The 18,880-nt window shown below is 35.7% G+C and overlaps 1 protein-coding gene across 3 annotated transcripts in view; it reads left to right on the top strand.

Annotated features, from left to right (window-relative positions):
- DNAJC13 (DnaJ heat shock protein family (Hsp40) member C13) overlaps positions 1 to 18,880 on the top strand; it is a 104,463-nt gene that overhangs the window by 72,414 nt on the left and 13,169 nt on the right. For all 3 annotated transcript variants that reach the window (XR_013994871.1, XM_081072010.1, XM_081072009.1), the window contains 15 exons: positions 792 to 927; positions 3,132 to 3,316; positions 3,755 to 3,829; positions 4,917 to 5,036; positions 5,921 to 6,100; positions 6,838 to 7,005; positions 9,077 to 9,190; positions 10,502 to 10,618; positions 11,988 to 12,165; positions 13,954 to 14,045; positions 15,735 to 15,834; positions 17,078 to 17,152; positions 17,376 to 17,488; positions 18,173 to 18,342; positions 18,503 to 18,545. Coding sequence is in view for 2 of the 3 variants with exons in the window: in XM_081072010.1 (XP_080928136.1) it covers positions 792 to 927; positions 3,132 to 3,316; positions 3,755 to 3,829; positions 4,917 to 5,036; positions 5,921 to 6,100; positions 6,838 to 7,005; positions 9,077 to 9,190; positions 10,502 to 10,618; positions 11,988 to 12,165; positions 13,954 to 14,045; positions 15,735 to 15,834; positions 17,078 to 17,152; positions 17,376 to 17,488; positions 18,173 to 18,342; positions 18,503 to 18,545 (1,866 nt within the window). In the remaining variant the exon portion in view is untranslated. The remainder of the gene's footprint in view (positions 1 to 791; positions 928 to 3,131; positions 3,317 to 3,754; positions 3,830 to 4,916; positions 5,037 to 5,920; positions 6,101 to 6,837; positions 7,006 to 9,076; positions 9,191 to 10,501; positions 10,619 to 11,987; positions 12,166 to 13,953; positions 14,046 to 15,734; positions 15,835 to 17,077; positions 17,153 to 17,375; positions 17,489 to 18,172; positions 18,343 to 18,502; positions 18,546 to 18,880) is intronic.

The raw sequence follows: 18,880 nt of genomic DNA, 5'->3' as shown, positions 1-18,880 counted from the left end.
GCTTTTATATGTTGAAGACATTTTAAATCAGCAGACTACGATATTTTTGAGAAATTTTTAGCAATTCAGTTTCATCTGGGAGAGAAAACAGTCAAGATAGGAAGAAATTTTGAAATCTGTATTAAATTGCTAGACTTAACCTACCAGATATTATAACATTCCATAAAGCTATAACAGTAAAACAATACGATACTGGCACAAAAATCAACATATAGACCAAGGAGCATAATATAGGGTAGTAGTTTATGAGCACGGATTTAGGAATCATATCTGGGTGTCCTAGCTCTATCACCAGGGAAGCAATTTAACCTTAGGGAAGTAATTTAACATCATCTAAAAAAAATGAGAATAATGGTTAACACCTCACATTCTGTTTTGAGGATTAAATGAAATAATGTATGTAAAGCACTTAGCACAGTACCTGCTACAGTACTCAATAAACAGTAATTATTACAGTACTCAATAAACAGAGCATATAATTATTTTTATAACAACTTAGAAACTGTCTCTAATGTGTATGAGTTTAATATGATATTTATGGTATAAACCAGTAAACCAAGAAACTTCCAGTAAATGGTGTTGAGATCATTGTATAGCTATTTGAAGGAAAAAAGTTTTACCTTAAAAGTATAGCAGCTAGATGACAGTTGGAATGAATTCCTCATTGTAGAAAAGCAAAACAAAATAATAGCTGAAGAAGTTATTGATAAAATACAAACCATTTGTGTTCTGTTTTAAGTTGTGATTTCAAATATTCCAAATTAAAAGTTAATTATCTTCGGTTACTACAGGATATGTTTGAAAAAGTAAGTAAAGCATATGAATTTTTATGTACCAAATCAGCAAAAATAGTGGACGGACCAGATCCAGAGAATATAATTTTAATTCTGAAAACACAGAGTATCCTCTTCAACCGTCATAAAGAAGGTAAAGCATATATTCTCAAATTTTAATTTACTTTCCAGCTAATTCTGCCATGTTACTTGTTTCTACCTCAGACTTGAATAGATTTATAATTATTATTGCAAACTCTTGGAATCACCTTTTAAATACAGCAAAAGAGTAGTTTTCCATAGGAAAGCCCAAAATGTTGTTGGTTTTATACCTCCCACTTCTTAGCTGTGTTTTCAATGTTTTGCATTTCCACCAAGGTTTCATTATTCCTTCCTGAAGGACATTTCCATTCCTTGGAGGGTCTTGATTAGTTTTTGTGTTTAGCTTTAGCAGCAAACATATTAAATGAGATCTGAAATGTTTCTGGAATCTAAGGATCATTTAATGTTCTTAAATCACATATGGAAAGACTGCCTATCATGACTCCAAAAGTCTGTGAAGGTTGAAAATGCCACGAGTGTTCTGGTCTTTAAAAAGCAATAGAAACTTTTCAAATCATATACTTCTCATATACCTCTCTTCACACCCTCTTTTTCCTATGGTAGCTCTCAGAATCCTCAGTTTGAAAAATAACTGTTACAAATGAAATAGTTGTGATTGCAGTGTGCCAGGTTATTGGGAATTTCTAGTATGTTTGGAGGACTATTTGCGGTAGACCTAACAGTAGCAGCCAAAAAGCTGGGAGTATGTTGAAAACTTTTAAGACTTTGTGGTGGGGAGTTAGGTTCAATATGGCTGGTGTCCATTGGCTTGGGAACTGAACTTGGCTTACCACACGAAGTGGGAGATCATTTGCTCAGTAGAATGATGTTGGGAGAAAAAGAAGAGAGGACAGTGGGGATCTGAGATAAGCAGGAGGACTGCTGGGTAATTGAAAACAAGTGGAGTTGCAATTTAAGTATGAATTGGAGGGGACAGCATGGGAATCTAGCAATTGGGTTATTAGAGAGTAATGATTAATTGATTCACTTTTGCATATGAATTGACCACAACACATTTGGAAGTATTTAGTTATATGGCATTTATTACTAATCAGAAAGAGTTTAAAGTCATCCTTCAAACTATTGGTTTGTGTGTTTTTTTTTAATGACTGATCACAATACTAGCCACAAGGTGCAGTTGTGGCTCACCATTGGTTTGATGTCAAGGTCAGAATGTTTTTTCAAGCTGTGTCTTCCACTTTTCCCAGGGCGGTTTATACCCAGTGAGTTCTGGGGTAGGGACCTGATCTGATAGGACTCAAAATTAATTCACTTTTCTTTCTTATCACATGTATATGTATGTGTTAGGACTACTGGGACCAATTTCAAGGGGCTTTTTTTTTTCTTAAGCCATTTTAGAAATGAGTTAATTTAAAGCAGATTATTGGTCGCCCTCAAAAGGCAAAAGCTTTATGCTGATTTCAAGTGGGATTATAGAGTTAATTATAAAATCACAGCCGATTAATTTGCATATTCCTGCCTTATAGATTAGTGTTAAAAAAGGAGAAAAATAACAGCAATTTGGTACCTCCACATTTCAGCTTTCACTTTTAGATTTACTTATCAAAGCATGGAGCTAACCAGTTACAGTTCATATTTCTGTTTTGTATTTCTAGTAACAAATTATATTCACTGTTTTCAAATGTTTATTTTACGATAACTGGTGAAATAAGAAGAAAATATACTTGTTTATTCAGAAAGTAGTATATAAAATATTCACTCATTTAAATCAAATGTCTCTCATTATCTCTTCTTTACAAAGAGGTATGAATATCATGATTGTTAATACACTCTGGTGCCTTGGCAATGGCTTGCTGTCTATGATCAGGTGAAAAGTTAACAAAGATCACACAGACATCATAGAAAGTAAATATTCTGCAAAGGATCAAAACCACTACATATTAAGTTCAGTTAATCTACCAGAAAATACTCTTTTATTAGTGGAAACATTTTAGAGAAATCAACCAAGCAAGTTTGCTAGGAAAGAAAAGATCCAAGGGATTTGTACTTGATTTCTTTTTATAAGCTATTAGGTTGGTGCAAAAGTAATTGAGGGTTTTGCAATTTTTAACATTTTAAACCACAATTACTTTTGTACCAACCTAATAGAATGAGGAGGCATTTCAGATGTTGAATATTTTATCATTTTTTAAAGGCAACATAGTTGAACATAGTATCAAATTAACTTAAAACCTTGGCATGATCAGTTTTTGTTTTGTTTGTTGTTTTCCCAACACTTCCCTTTGGTTATTTCAGAGTTACAGCCTTATAAATATGCAGGATACCCCATGCTGATTAGGACTATAACAATGGAAACTTCAGATGACTTCCTTTTCTCAAAAGAATCACCATTGTTGCCTGCTGCTGTAGAGCTGGCTTTCCATACTGTCAACTGCTCAGCCCTTAATGCTGAAGAGCTCAGAAGGGAGAATGGAATTGAGGTAATAGGGAATGACCTTTGTTCTTACCTGGAAGCTAGTTTAGTCATATTGCGTGACTCTTGACAATAAAGAATTCAACAAGTACAAATTCAGTTGATATAATTTAATTTATTCCAACAGACAACGACGATATATTCCCCATATTCTGGTACCAAAATTAAAGATAGAAATGGAGCTTTATTTCATAATGTGAATTGACGAGTATTGCATTAAAAAATGGTAAACTTAATATTGCTTACAAAGTAGTCTATTGGGAGTACTTAAAAAGAAACTTGCAGGAATCCTTTGTTTACTTGTTTATTTAACAAATGTTAATTGAGCAAACATTTACTTACCAAGTATCTGACATTAAAAGTTACTAAATTTTATTCCTACCAGAAAGGCTTTTCAGACATCAAGTCAGAATGGAGACATAATGGCTGACTTCTTTCTCTGCAGGTATTACAAGAGGCATTTAGTCGCTGTGTGTCTGTCTTGAATCGTTCTAGTAAACCAAGTGACATGTCCGTACAGGTGAGGCTGAAACATACGGTTCTAAGAAAATTACACTAGACGCATAGTTCAGACTTTAACATCTATGAGAACCACTTGGAGAGCTCATTAAAACATGGTTTGCTGAACTCACTTCCCCATTCCCGGCCCACAGAGTTTCTGATTCAGTGGGTCTAGGGTGGGGGCCCGAGAATATGCTTTTTTTAATCAAATTCCCAGGTGATATTGATGGTTTATATATCACACTTTTAAGAACCACTGCACTAAATCATTTGTGATCTATTGACTTCATTTTTTTTAAAGTAGAGAATAGTATAATGAACCCTTATGTCCCTGTTACCCAGTTTGACATTTTGACATTTTGACAAATGTTTTGACAAATATTTGCCATTTTGCCATTCTTGTTCCACTTATCTTCCATGCCCTTCCCTAATTTCCTTCTCTGCCTCCCTCCACCATCCCTCATGTTTTAATTGGCTTATTTTCTGCTATGGTTATAGTAGTTAAATTCTTTGATAGAAAACCCATTAGAAATTCATTGAGATCATTGCAGAATGCATCTTTTTATGTAGCCCTTTGTTTATGCCAACAAAATTTAGAATATAAAAAAACAATTCAGTACAGGTTTTTTGAGTTTCATCCTCTATTTTAAAGTGCAATACAGAAATAGAATTCTGATTCCACACTGTTAATAAGCTGGACAAAAATACTTTAATCCAGAGATCAGCGAACTTTTTTTTATAAAGGGCCAGAGAGTAAATATTTGAGGTTTTCAGGCTATGTACAGTCTCTATTACATATTTTTGTGGGGTTTTTTATTTTTATTTTTTTTTAGCAACTCTTGAAAAACGTAAAAACCATTCTTAGCTCCCTGGTCATATAAAGACAGGCCCAGGTCAATTTGGCCCAAGTGCCATGGTGTGCCAACCTTGCATCCATAGGAAATCTTAACCAGAAATACTAGTGATTTAATAGAAATACTGTTTCATTTTGGAGCATCATTTATACCGTTAAGCATTATTTATGAATCGCTGCTGATTTGATTCCTGCTGTCTTCAGTAAGCAATGCACATGTGACTCTTCATTTGCTCTGTCGTGTTGTCTGCAGGTCTGTGGACACGTAAGCAAATGCTATAGTGTCGCCGCTCAGTTTGAAGAATGCCGAGAGAAGATCACAGAGATGCCTGGTATCATCAAGGACCTCTGTCGGGTGCTGTACTTTGGCAAGGTAGAGTTCATCTTCACAGCTTTCTGGATAGAATCAGCGATTAGTTTTCTTACCAAGTATCCAGTCTCCAATTTACAAATAAGTTGTTTTCCCAAAATTATTTTTAAGTAAATTATCTGGGTCTCTAAAAGCATTTTTCATAGATGCCTTGCTATAAATGAAGAATTTTGTTTCTAAGCTGGCCCATAAAGAATGAGACTAGTGACATATTTAAAGGGAAGTGCGTCTCATCTGAACATTAGAAGAAAAGCAGGGAAGGAAGAGAGAAGATGACTAAATCTAAATACATAAAACCTGAAACAATCAAGCCTCGTGGGGAAGGCTGTAGGATCTGAGAGCTTACTGTTTGAAGAGAGATTTCTTAGATAACTGGGCAGAATGAGAGTTGTATTGGAATAGAACAGGATTGAGGTGCTGATCCTGGACTAAGGTATCTAGAAGACATAAGACATGATGAAAATATTCCTCAACTATATTTACTTGTGTCCGTAGAAGTATTTGGTAAGAATGCAAACTCTGATACAAAGAAGTGAATATGTACACCTGCACTAAAGATACTGATAAACTTAAGTTCACTGGCATGTGAGTTACTATTAATGACTTGTCACTATTTTTAAAAATTAAAAATTCAAGAAGTGAAACGAAGAAAACTATTCCCAAGTCTTTGAACACTACCCTCGAATATAGTAATTCTGTATTTTGTCAGAATCACTTTTAATTTTAAGCTTAAGGATATAGGATTCAGATTTAAATTGGAAATGAAAATATAAGAGGAGGTAAACATTTTGCACAATAAGGTAACCAGCTTGATATACATTCATATCCAGTTTCTCTTGGGAGCTTATTTTTAACCCTGTCATTAATGCCATCATTCTTATTCTCAGAGTATTCCACGGGTGGCCGCACTTGGGGTAGAATGTGTGAGTTCTTTTGCTGTGGATTTCTGGCTACAGACCCACCTGTTTCAGGCTGGAATTTTGTGGCATCTGCTTGGTTATCTGTTTAATTATGACTACACACTGGAAGAGAGTGGCATTCAGAAAAGTGAAGAAACAAATCAGCAGGTAACTTGAACACTGCTTTAATATTAAATTTGAACCCAAACCATAGGTTAATGCGAAGCAAACCTCCAGCTATCCAGAACCCCCAAGGCATAAACTGTTTTTCAAGATAAGTAAGTGTATTGCTCTGTAAGCCCCTAAGCAGTGTTTAGGCATTTCTGCTGGAAGAATTCAAGGCAAGGGAGTTTGCAGTAGCGTATACTAGGCATAACTTAATCTTTTCTTGATTACTCAGAGTCACGTTTATGATTGCGAAATGATGCTTTTGTAGCCCAGGGAAATACAGTGATGCTGTGGGCTAACTGTTGAGTACTCACCTGATTTTTACAGATACTTTTTCTCCTTTCCTATTCACTGTCATTCATTACTTACATTGTTAGTATGTGCCTCTAGCAGTCAAATCCACCTGCCTCTCCCCTGACCTCCCTACACACACACACACACACACACACACACACACACACACACACACACTCCCAAATGTGCTTCTTCCAGTTATCGACAAGATATTGTATTGGTATAAGTGAGTATGTAGATTCTGATGGTCTTTCGTATGAATAAAAGAATAAGCTCTAGTTCATAAACTCTCTGACATCAATGTTGGGGACTTGTGTGCCTTTGTTTGTTTGTTTGCACTCTGCTTCTTAAATATATTCCAGACAGTTTGATTCCATAAAGGTATTGTTATCTGTTTAAGATAACAGATCTAGTTTAATGTCTTGATTTTTATTTTTAAACAGGAAGTAGCCAACAGCCTTGCAAAACTGAGTGTCCATGCTCTCAGTCGTCTTGGGGGGTATCTGCCTGAAGAACAAGCAACCCCAGAAAATCCGACCATAAGGAAAAGTTTAGCTGGCATGCTGACACCCTATGTTGCTAGAAAACTTGCTGTGGTTAGCGCTACTGAGGTATGTGCTTCAGAGGGAGCCTGGCTTGTAATGAATATTTCAGGATCCTTTATATAGTACAGGAACACAGCAATGTTGATTGCTGTAGGAAACCTAAAAATTGAAAATGTTCACATGCTTGTTCTCAACCAAAACGTTCAATTTATTGTTCAGATTGTTCAATAAGTTCAGATTGATGCTCCTGGTACCATCTCTGCAAGTCCAGTCTTTCTGTAAGGGTAAATTAACTTCATGTTTCTCAGTTGTGGAGCCCACCATAATTCTTACCAACCTTTGGTCACGAAGGGGCGGGACAGGAGAGTGAAGTTGGGATGGTGTTTCACAACGGCAGGGGACTGGGCGTCAGGAGACCCAGAGTCTATGTTTTAGCTGATTCTTATAAACTGTAACTTATTTAGACTTAGGTTTGAAATCCTAAAAGTAAATTCATGCACATACACACATAGGCATTCATGACAAAAGTATGACCCTGGCAGATCTCCCAGCCTCTCTCTGTGGCCTCTTTTGTGAGGATCACTGACCAACAATAGAAGAATGTAGCATTAGAGAGTTAATCTGTAGAAATCCGTTAACTAGAATACCATGAAGCCTCAAATTGTAAAGGTGCATTTAAAGACATGAAAAGATGTTTAAAATGTTTCAAGTGTAAAGGTTAAATCCCATTTTTGGTATTAAAAAACCAAAAGGGTGACTAGATCTATACCAATGTGTTAATTGTATTTATTTTTGAATGGCAGAATTTTAGACTATTTTTATATTATTCTGTGTTCTGTAATGATTTTCTAATACTTTTGTAAGGAAAAAGTCCTTACGGTTCCAAATGTATTTTTAGAATTTATAAACAGCTTATGTGCTTTTTAATCCAATCTGATTGAGTGTTTTTTAGTGTAGAACATTGTTTTTTAGTGCCCCTGAATAAAGGGGAAGACCTTTAGATGTCACTTTTGATCTTCGTTCTTTTTCTGGACTTTTGTGTTTACCAATGTGGTGGGTTTTGCTGACTGAAAACATTCTTTCTAGAAATACCTTGTTTTCTCGAAAATAAGGCCCAGTTTTATATTAAGGTTTGCTCCAAAAGATGCATTAGGGCTTATGTTCAGGTGATGTCATCCTAAAGAATTATGTTGGGGCTTATTTCCCGGTTAGGTCCTATTTTCGGGGAAATATGGTACTAGCAAGTTTTTGATTAACTACTACAGAAAAAAAAAAGGAAAAAAGTAGCATTTCAAAATCTTGGCTTGAACACCATCTGGATTTAATAAAATGGTTATTTTAAACTGCCAGTTCTCAAAGTTTTAGTTTTCCTGATGATGTAATTTTTCAGTCATTTTAGTTAACTAGTAAATGTTTTGAAAACAAAACTTGGATATCTTTGTATAAGATGGAGGTAATAGCCCTCTGCTTTCCCCCTGTTGTATAGCTCTGTAAATGTAAAATGTAAAAAATTTTTACTAAAACATGTAGAAGAGAGTCAGATGCCTGTGTGTAGGTACACTGACGATCGAGGAGCGCTAAACAAAGGGAAAGCACAGTGGATAGCTCAGCAGTCACAAGCTATGTCTGCAGAACTACTTCATGCAGCTTTGACCCAGGACTTGGCCAAGAAAACCTGAACTGATTCTCTGCCCCTAAATTTTATTTCCCTTTCTAGGCGTATGCTTCATAAAGTCTTAGATTTTGTTTTCAAATAATATGCGTAAAGGCAGTATGGTATGATTCTTCTTAAGCTTATATTAACAGAGTGGTTATTAAATGCTTTAACACAAAATACCTTGTATAGTTTTCACCAAAGCAGAGCCAATGTTAAGAATGTGAAGTCAGACTCAAATTTGAATCCTAATTTCACCACTTAAGGGTTGTGAGACTGGGGCAAATAATTTGATAGCTCTTAGCCTTGATTTTTCTCAGCTGCAAAATGGATATTAACAAACTGGTTAGAATTATTGAGATCCTTATTATTGAGTTCCATTATACTTAAGGCATCTAGTTCTAAGTGTAATAGACAATTTTAATAAATGATAACTTCAATATTTTTTTTTGTAAATGTTACAAAACGTATTCTGTCTCCTAGATTTTGAAGATGCTTAACAGCAATACAGAGAACCCCTATTTGATATGGAACAATTCTACAAGGGCAGAACTGCTTGAATTTCTTGAATCCCAACAAGAAAACATGGTTAAAAAAGTATGTTATTGTTTTGCCGATTTCTTGTGTAACTTCCTCAAATTTCTTGGGTAACTTACCCTGTCTGGAAATTAACTTAGTATTGAAGCCTCATTCTTTCTCCATTTGAATAACAAGCCTATAGCTTTTTGTCACCTAACATTTGGCCCACTTAAGAGCAGTGTTCTGACTGTATTTAGTAACACAGAATTTTTTGTTGTTTTTGTTACCCCTCACATGTAGCTGTTTTCTATTATAACCAGTTTTTGTACCCAGGAGCCTTGTTTTAATTGTTTTCTTCAGCCTCTTTTCCCAAGTAAATCAAAATTGCTTTTTGGTATCCAATTGGAATAATTTCTTCTATGCTGCTACCTTCCAATGGAGAAGCTATTAAGCCATTTAAAAAGAAAAAAGACAGTAAAATGGGAGATAAGGAGAAGGCCTAGATAATACATACACTAGATGGTTGAGTCCTGGCGGTTTAGAAGATAATGCTGGCGGGTTTGGAATTTATTAAAGTGTAACCATCACTGTTATGTCCTGAATTATATAAAATTTGTTTTTGAGCTCATTTTGTGGTAGTCATTCAGAACTCCTTGTAGATAGAAGTTTTGAGAATTGCAGAGCTAGGGAGAACTGGTCTCACATTTCTTTACATCTGTTCTTTTACCAGAAAAGACATACAACATCGCTTTCTTTTAGCATTTTATAACTTATTATCTACTTTTGCTTATTTCAGTCCAACCTAAATTCTGTGTGATATCAACCTAAATCTTTATTGAGATTATTTTTCTCCCATTCTTTTTTTCTTTTTTCCTTAAGTGGAAACTCTTCTTGATTTGTCAACCTATATAATATTACTCTTTTTTAAAAAAATTCAGAGACCCTATTTTCCAGCACTTTCATTTAACATTACTTTTTAGAACCAGTCCAAATATGTTCATTGCTTGGTTCTATCGTCCCATATCAGACTAGGTCAAATATCTGAGTAGAGCGACAAGAGCCACATGTCATTTGCTTTATGGACATTAGCTCTAAGATACTTCATTGGCTGACGTCTGTGATTTTGTTTTGAAATTTTAAAAGGAGTTACAATATTAATCTTTGGACTAGAAAATAACTCTGTGCCCATTCTAGAGGCCATCTTACTGGTTATAAACATAGTTGCAGTAAGTGCTGTATGTATCCCACCACATTTTCCTCTCTGGAAAATGAATAAGTTTTTTAAGTTATTTGTCTGTTAAGTTATTAAGCTGAATATGTATAGATTTATAAACCAGACACTAATGATTCTGATTCATATCTAACAGTCTGTTTTCTTTTTTTTTAAAGGGTGATTGTGACAAAACTTATGGATCAGAATTTGTCTATAGTGATCATGCCAAAGAACTTATTGTAGGTGAGATTTTTGTTAGGGTGTATAATGAAGTCCCTACTTTCCAGCTAGAGGTAAGCTCTCTACTTTTAGTTTTGTCTGATACTTTTGCTCATTTTGTTATTGAAAGCTACCAGTATATTCGCACTGTATACATTGAAATAATACCTGTTCTCTGCCAAATGCTTTATACTAACCTTGGTATGTGATGGGGTGACCACTGATAACTTCTGAGCCTCTTTATTTGGAATGTTGACGAATTTAATTTTGTGGATTCATGAGTAAGAAGTTCTTCCTGGCCCAGCTATTCCTTATACAGTGGTACCTCAGTTTTTTGAATGTTTCCATTGACGAACATTTTGGTTTACGAACACAGTAAATTTTATGGATCTATGGTATCATTAGATAGCAAAATTCATGCTAAATTCGCAGTTTTAGGGGTTGATTTTAAAGGACCAGAATGGATTAATCCATTTTGCATTACTTTCAACGGGGGAAACCGTGCCTTGGTTTTCCAGTGTTTCAGAACTCAAATGGTCTTCCGGAACGGATTACGTTCGAAAACCAAGGTATTACTGTATTGTGCATAATGCTACCCCACTGTGTCGTGTACATGTGCCTTCACCTTACTAGTTTCTTATGGAAGTTCAAGGTCATTTACACACTCAACTCCATTATGTAGAATATCAGATTACCAGACAGAAGTCCTCCTTTGGCCAATTATTAGAAGAATATAAGAAAATACAAGTGGAGAACGAAGAGATTTTTTTCAAAGATGATTGGGGTCATACCAGCTCATTTCTGTGATGATTCCGAATCACTTACAGAAGCAAATGAGGAGCTCCTTTTTCTTCTTAATGCTTGGGGATCATGTAGAAATTTTTGTTGTAGTGTTTTTGGGGGGCAGTTGAAGAAGTGGAGCTTTGTTTTAGAGTTTGTTCTTGGAAAAAAGAAATTTGCTAAACCATAAAGTACATTATTTATCACAGAACAATACGTATAAATAGTTGTTAGCAAAATGAGTTCAGTGAATTGTCAAGTCTCTTTCAAAACTGTCCTTTAGTTTATATTCTAAATATATATAACTTTTAAATATAAAAATATAACCAAATTGTTGCAATTACGTATCATAGCATCAATTACTTTCATTGGTAAAGGGAAAAGATGCTCTAATCTCAGAATTGTTCTACTGAAGTACTGATGAGAGTATATCAGATCTCTAATGTATTGGGACAGAAAATGTTGAGAAACAGTTTATAAGCAACTGGATTTTGTCTCCCCACTGCTTAGTCAATCCATAGGCATATACATGTGTATGTATAATTTAATCCCTTTCATAGCTTGAAGTTTTTTTGAAGTTTTTTGTTTTTTAGTTATGGAGTCTTTGCTACAGGTTATTTCTGAGGGCAAACTTGTATTTAAACATTTCTCCACTCATTTTAGGTTCCAAAAGTGTTTGCTGCAAGTCTCTTGGATTACATAGGCTCCCAGGCTCAGTACCTCCATACATTCATGGCTATCACACATGCTGCAAAAGTGCAGTCAGAGCAACACGGAGACCGCTTGCCACGAGTGGAAATGGCTTTGGAGGCTCTGAGAAATGTCATAAAATATAATCCAGGTGTGTGAATATACCCTTAATTAGTAAGATCCTTACAATAAAAGGGCTTTAAAAATTCCATTTCTTATTTTTACCAGGATAACTCAGGGGAAATTACTTAGTTATAATGCTATACCCATATAACATTAAGAGGAATTGACCCCATAATATTTTTCCCTATAAATAGTAGGTTGGAAAGAGAGGTCAAGGTATCATGTTTATAAAAGTCTCAATGAGTTGAAAAGGCAGAATAACTTGATAATATAAAATTTCAAATTGATGACATAAGTTGATACACCAAATATAAGTGCTTAAATTAGATTTATTTATTAGGTGATCTAATTTTTGTTTCTGCTGGTCCTTGACAATGCCATGTGTATATGGCTACTCATATTTTTGAAAAATTGCCTGAAAGTTTTGGTGTATAAAATTTGAAATAATAAAAAGGTAAGAATTTTCATTCTTAAGCATCTTTAAAAGGTCATTTTCAAAAACATTATTATTCTTGCCTGACTCGAGGGAGATGGATAAGTGAAAATCAGAACACTTCTTCCAATTCTAGCTTTGATAACAAATATGGAATATACAACCTAAAACAATACAAATTCAATTTAACTTTTAATGTTATCTTTCAGGTACTTTTTTGCTCTTTTCACTATATATTACAGTATTATTAAAATTCTGACCTTTTTGTTAATGCCATCAAATTATTCAAATAAAACAACAGTAATTAAATGTTAGAAAAATTAGTCATTCCCAAGGTTAATTGGGATGTTAATTAAAGGCAGTATTATAAAATCCGAAGAAAACTTCATTTTGTATTGTTTGGAGTTGGCGTACTAGAATCTTTCTAGTTATATATTACGTACAAATAAATTGCAGCAAAGCAGGCTATTGATTTGTAACTTTAAAAAATTGAGGAAGGGCTTACACAGAAATTGTATTTTGATAGCATTTATAAAGTTCATGTATCAGGATCACATACATGCTCACTTGTAATTTAGAAATATGGTTTATGTGTCACTGATGTATTTATGATAATTCTTACGTGTTAAGAAATGGTTTGAAAATGAATTTAAAACCAACCTATTTATAGATGTTTTCAGATTTTTTAAATCGTGGGGTTGTATGAATTACCCTATGGGGCCTCAAAAGATTCCAAATTATACTGTTTTACTACCATATAGCAAAAGGAAAAATGCACTGAACAACACCTTAATGTTTAATGTTTTTGTTTTGTTAACAACAGAATAGTAGTAAATATAAGGATTGGGGTTTGAGGTGCATAGGAATGGATGGAAATACCATTCAGTGTTATGTATTTTCACAAGAAGCCCCTTAATGTGCACATTAGTTGTTTGTAATGTAGTCCTCAAGTGGCATAGTTCTAATTCAGTCTTAATTAAAAGCCAGATGATGGCACACTCTTCCAAAATATAATTAGGCTTAGGGGGTTAGCTCTAAGGTCTAGAGATAAAGAGTATTATAAAATTACCACTTTACACCTTTTGTTTTTGAGTTGCATTTGGATTGTGTATTTGATAAATTTCTTGTTTTTATCCAGAAGCTAGGGGTGCGATGGAAATGGAAGCAAACATAAGAAATTCGCTAATAGCTTACTTTTTGCCTCTTTAAGACTTACTGCCGCTTAGAGATACTCCACTCACCTCACATCTCTAGTGTTGAGAAAAGGTTATCACAGAGATTTATGATTGATAATCAGTAACAGTGTGTATTGGTTTTCGGAAGACTTGTAATTTAGGACATCTCTTAGAAATAAAAAGGAAACATTTTGTTCTTATTTTCTAGGCTCTGAAAGTGAATGCATTGGGCACTTTAAATTAATATTTTCTCTTCTACGAGTCCATGGAGCTGGTCAAGTGCAGCAGTTGGCTTTGGAGGTAAAAGAATGTTGTAGTAAAGCATGTTACCTTTCCTACTACTTACTGTATGTGGGTTGAGCTTGATTAACATCTGTAGTTGAACGGAAGTTTATATGTGGATTTTTTCATTTTGTCTATTAGACAAGTAAATGTTTTCTAAATTTGAATTAATGTACTCATTTTAAGAGCAAATGTTACAGTGTTGTTCAAGGTCATTTCCTCTGTGATCGTTGTCTGTTATGCATTAGAACTTGGGATGCATTGTACATTGCATGTGATTTGGTTAAGAAATGGGTTTTACTCGGGAAGCTTGGAAGCCGCTGATCAACCAGTAAGAGTCAGGGTTTCCCCGATCTCTGTGTCCCCACAAAAAGAGATTTGAGACCAGGGGACTCTGCTGGCTACACACTGTGAATCTGTGTTGCAGAACAAGGACCCTGCCCCTGTTCTCAGTCGCTCTCCCTGCTTATGTGTGTAGTACAAATCAGGCTGCTGCAGTGAGGGTTACTGGCAGACAACTGGGGTACTGTGAGTTTACAGGAGCTGTCTAGGAAAGCCAGTTGCCCAAAACCTATAGGTCTTAGAGGTCCAAGAGAAGTTGGAGGCCCCTTCTTCAGGAGAACGAAACCCCCTGGTTTCTTGGGAAGCTGTTTTGGGTGAATCCTTTTCCTCTGGGAGAAGCAGGAAGGTCCTGCTCACTGGGGCTTGTTGTCCAGGCAACCCAAAGTGAGCTCCCAGAATCATTTTTCAGATGATCCCGCTCATTGTAACACTGAATTTATTATAAAGAACACCACATCCAACCCTGCAGTAGCAGGTTAATGAGTGGTTTTTGAATGATTTGTGTATCATGTTCATAGATTGCATTTTAGTCTAAAAGAGATTTTTAATAGTAAAAGTTAAAATGCTCAAAAAGCTTAACAAGCATGTTTTAATTGAAAAGCATGCTTCTCTGCTTAATTTCTTCAAGTACCTTGTAACTTGTAAAATAAACATTAATAAGAGTTAAACTTGAGAGATCATCCTCTTTGAAAGAAAAGCATGCCTATTTCTTCTTTTTTTTAAGTATGCAAGCAAGGTTTAGTAGTGATACATTTTCAGAGAAGAGAACGGACCTAGCTGAGGTGGTAGAGAGGCCTGGCGAGGTAGAGGCTTAGCCGAGGTGGGGGCGAAGGGGGACAGAGAGAGAGAACATGCCTATTTCTGTATAGTGGAAATAGAAACCCAATTTGTTGTGCTGAACCCTGAAGACATTTACTTTCTCCCTCTAAAAACAAAGCCCCAGTAGTGAGGATCACTGTCTTCCTAACCACTCGCACCCCAAATCTGTAACTGGAAAACAGTCCAGTGTGCCTCAGTTCTGCAGGACTGAAGGCTTGTACACCTCAAGGTTGTGAATTGGTGCTAACGTAACTTGTTTGATCATCGTTACATTAACACTTCATTCTTACCTCTAAATTAATAGGAAACTACTAGGTATAATATATACATGAACATACATTTTTTATTATTTCTCAAAAGATCAACTAATAAAGCCAGTCTTTTAAAATTAAACTCTTCTCTAAAAAGTAAATATTTTGTCCTTCAAACATTTTTTTCTCACTTTTGTGAATTCTTGAATTATTTCGGTCTGACTAATGTGACTTAATTTGATTTAGGTCTGAAATTATTTTCAAAACTCTTAACATCCTGTTGATTAATTTTCAGGTTGTAAATATAGTGACATCTAACCAAGATTGTGTCAACAATATTGCTGAATCAATGGTTTTGTCCAATTTATTGGCTCTTCTACATTCATTGCCATCAAGTACGTATATTCACAAGTGCAATTTTAGAAACCACAGAATGGCCAACCAACCCATAGAAGGGGGTAGTTGCCTAGATGATACAAACCTCTGACATAATGTTATTCATGCTTAGTTTTGGAATGTTTTAAGTGATATTCTTTATATTAGGTTTGTCTTCCTAATTATGTTTTACATAAATTGATAGAAGTATTTTGCTTTTCCCATATCAAAAATTGAAAGTCAGAGGTGAGAGAGGTCCAAATGCAAAGGAAAGTAACCTACGATTTTGAGTTTGCTGAGTATAAACTACACAGGATTAATTGAAGATTGACTAATATTCTGTGGTTTATAAAAAAAATAATTGGTCTTGGATGATAGAAAAAAGACTGAAGATAAAAATTGCCTTGTGTTTAGCTTGAGTTCAATTCTGCGTTGTGATTTACTGATCTGATGCTGAAAGTCTGTTGCCACCAAGATAAGATCAGTTTCAAACAATATGCCAGCCTGATTGCTTACACACAGCCTGATTACTTGCACACGGTCTGATTACTTGCACACGGCCTGCACTAACAGACAGAGTGCTGTGCTCCTCTCAGGAGCCGCCTTCTGAAGATTTGTTCTCCTGTGTGTTAGCCTAGCCCAGTCTGATTACAGGTCTTTGGTGGTGTTTCAGCCTCAGCCTAATAGTTAGCAGCCTCCGCGCTTTTTGCCATCTCTTTACTTTGCTCACCTGTCTGTCACTGCCATTTGACTTTAGAGGAGTCAAGCCCAGTAGCCAGTGTACTTTGATGGCAAGGACCGGGAGGTACACAGACTGTCCAGAAGGACGCCGTCAGGTCTTAGACTGGAACAGTGGCTTGGAGCTGCTACTTCCTGCTCATTTCTCTAAGATAACAGCACCAGATGCAAATCTTAGGTGCCTGATCAGTGTCCCCACCTGTCAGGAGGTGAGAAGATTTTATGCAGTGAGCAATGAGGGAGGAAGACGGTGTAGCGTAGTACTTAACAAGTGTGGACATTGGAGTCAGACCTCTATATAAAACCCAGCTCTGCCACTCACTGGGTGTGAACCCGTGGGCTGATTAACTGGTCTCGTCTTCCTCACTCCCAGCAAGGCCCTGATAATGTCTGTCTCCCTGGTCATTGTGAAGATGGAAGTATGATACCCCGTTTAGAGCACCTAGTTCCCTGCCTCGCAGAGTTGGTGCCCAATATATGTAACTTACTGATGATGCATTCCTTGAACTGGTTTTTTCTCTGCAGGTCGTCAGCTTGTTCTGGAAACTCTTTATGCTTTGACATCAAGTACAAAAATAATCAAAGAAGCAATGGCAAAAGGTAATGTATGAAGTGCTTTCTCATCCAGTCATGTTCAATAATGATGAAGCACATTTTGAGCTGCTTTGTACAGTCTGACAAACTAGAAAATGCTTTGAAAGGCCTATAGGTTTTTTAAAAATCTCAATTGCCTTGAGTTGAAATAAGGTGAAAATGGATTCTGATTAGAAAAGTTATATTCTTTATGTATAGTATGAACACTGATTCTCTTTTTCCTTCATAGGAGCTTTGATTTATTTACTGGATATGTTCTGCAATTCAACACATCCCCAGGTTCGAGCCCAAACAGCAGAACTCTTTGCTAAAATGACAGCAGATAAACTAATAGGTCCAAAGGTAAGCGTGAACTCGGTCCTTAGGAAGAAATTAATTATTAAAGCTCCATTACTTTGATGCTGATTTCATGATTCACCAGAATCTGAGGAGGTGAGAATAAGGAAATAACATGATGTGAAAGTTGGAAGATTAACATCCTGAAATTGTTCCTATGTATTATTAGTTTGTGAAAAACGATAGTTGGGGAAGCCTGCGCTGGAATTGAGAGAGTGTTTGGATTATGGTTATACATTGTTTGTGTCCCTTGAAGAAAGAACAGAAGCCTATTTTGGTTATGACAGAGGATAGGTTAGGTTCGGCTTTCACACTGGGGATTGGCCTGTGGCGGTAGCTGTGGACGAGACGGTGAGCTATGTTCTTGTACACGCCACCTCTGTGTTGTGAGGCTATGCCACCCTAGGAAGGGCTAAGGCCATACAGGAGTATTTCTTAAATTTGAAGCAGAGAATGGAAATGAAACTGGACAGGTAATTAAGAGCAGATCATAGCGAGGCTTGTTAAAGTTACCTTTGCATAAACCAAGGTTTATCTGTTCGCCCATTCCAGAACTTCTGGATAATAGTTATGGCCCATATCAGCCGTAACACAAATTACAGCAATAGTCTATCTTAGAGAAATCTAAACAAACCAAATAATGACATGTCTGCAATAGGATTTTTTTCTTTCTCAAACCTCCTCATACAGGTTCGACTTACGTTAATGAAATTTCTACCAAGTGTTTTCATGGATGCCATGAGAGACAACCCTGAAGCTGCTGTACATATTTTTGAAGGAACTCATGAAAATCCTGAGTTAATTTGGAATGATATTTCCAGAGATAAAGTGTCCACCACAGTTAGAGAAATGATGCTAGAGTAAGTAAAGACATGTAGTAACTGATGGCCTTCAGGTAAAGTCACCTGGAAGAGCAAATGTTTTTCACTTTGTCACCTCTCTAAGACTTATCTGAAGGTTAATGAAAGTGTATCTTGTGACTGAAGTTTGATATCCCCCCTCAATTTTCTCTCCCCCAAGGCACTTTAAAAATCAGCGAGACAACCCTGATGTAAACTGGAAGGTAAATATACTTTTATTCAGAGAAAGAAATTTTACATTTTATCTTATTATTTATCAATTTGTTTTGAGGGGTGGGGGTATTTTTTTAAATTCCTACTAAGTCATGAACACTAGTTCTCATAGTTTAATGACAGCCTGTTAGATACTTTGTCATTAAGACACTAAGATCTTCCCCAGGAAAATAAGGTTTTAAATATAAAAGTTGGAATGTTCATTTTTAAAGTAAGTGACTTTTCTTCATTTTATTCAGAGACCATAGAACTTATAATAATTATGATTTATGTTAATGACTGTTTAAGGACTAATTTCATGAACATGTCTTTACGTAACAGAGTA

The sequence above is a fragment of the Rhinolophus hipposideros genome (assembly GCF_964194185.1).
Source record: "Rhinolophus hipposideros genome assembly, chromosome: 14".
Taxonomy (NCBI): Eukaryota; Metazoa; Chordata; class Mammalia; order Chiroptera; family Rhinolophidae; genus Rhinolophus; species Rhinolophus hipposideros.
The sequence above is the reverse complement of the archived record's forward strand: the minus strand, read 5'-3'. Positions and strand labels throughout refer to the sequence as shown.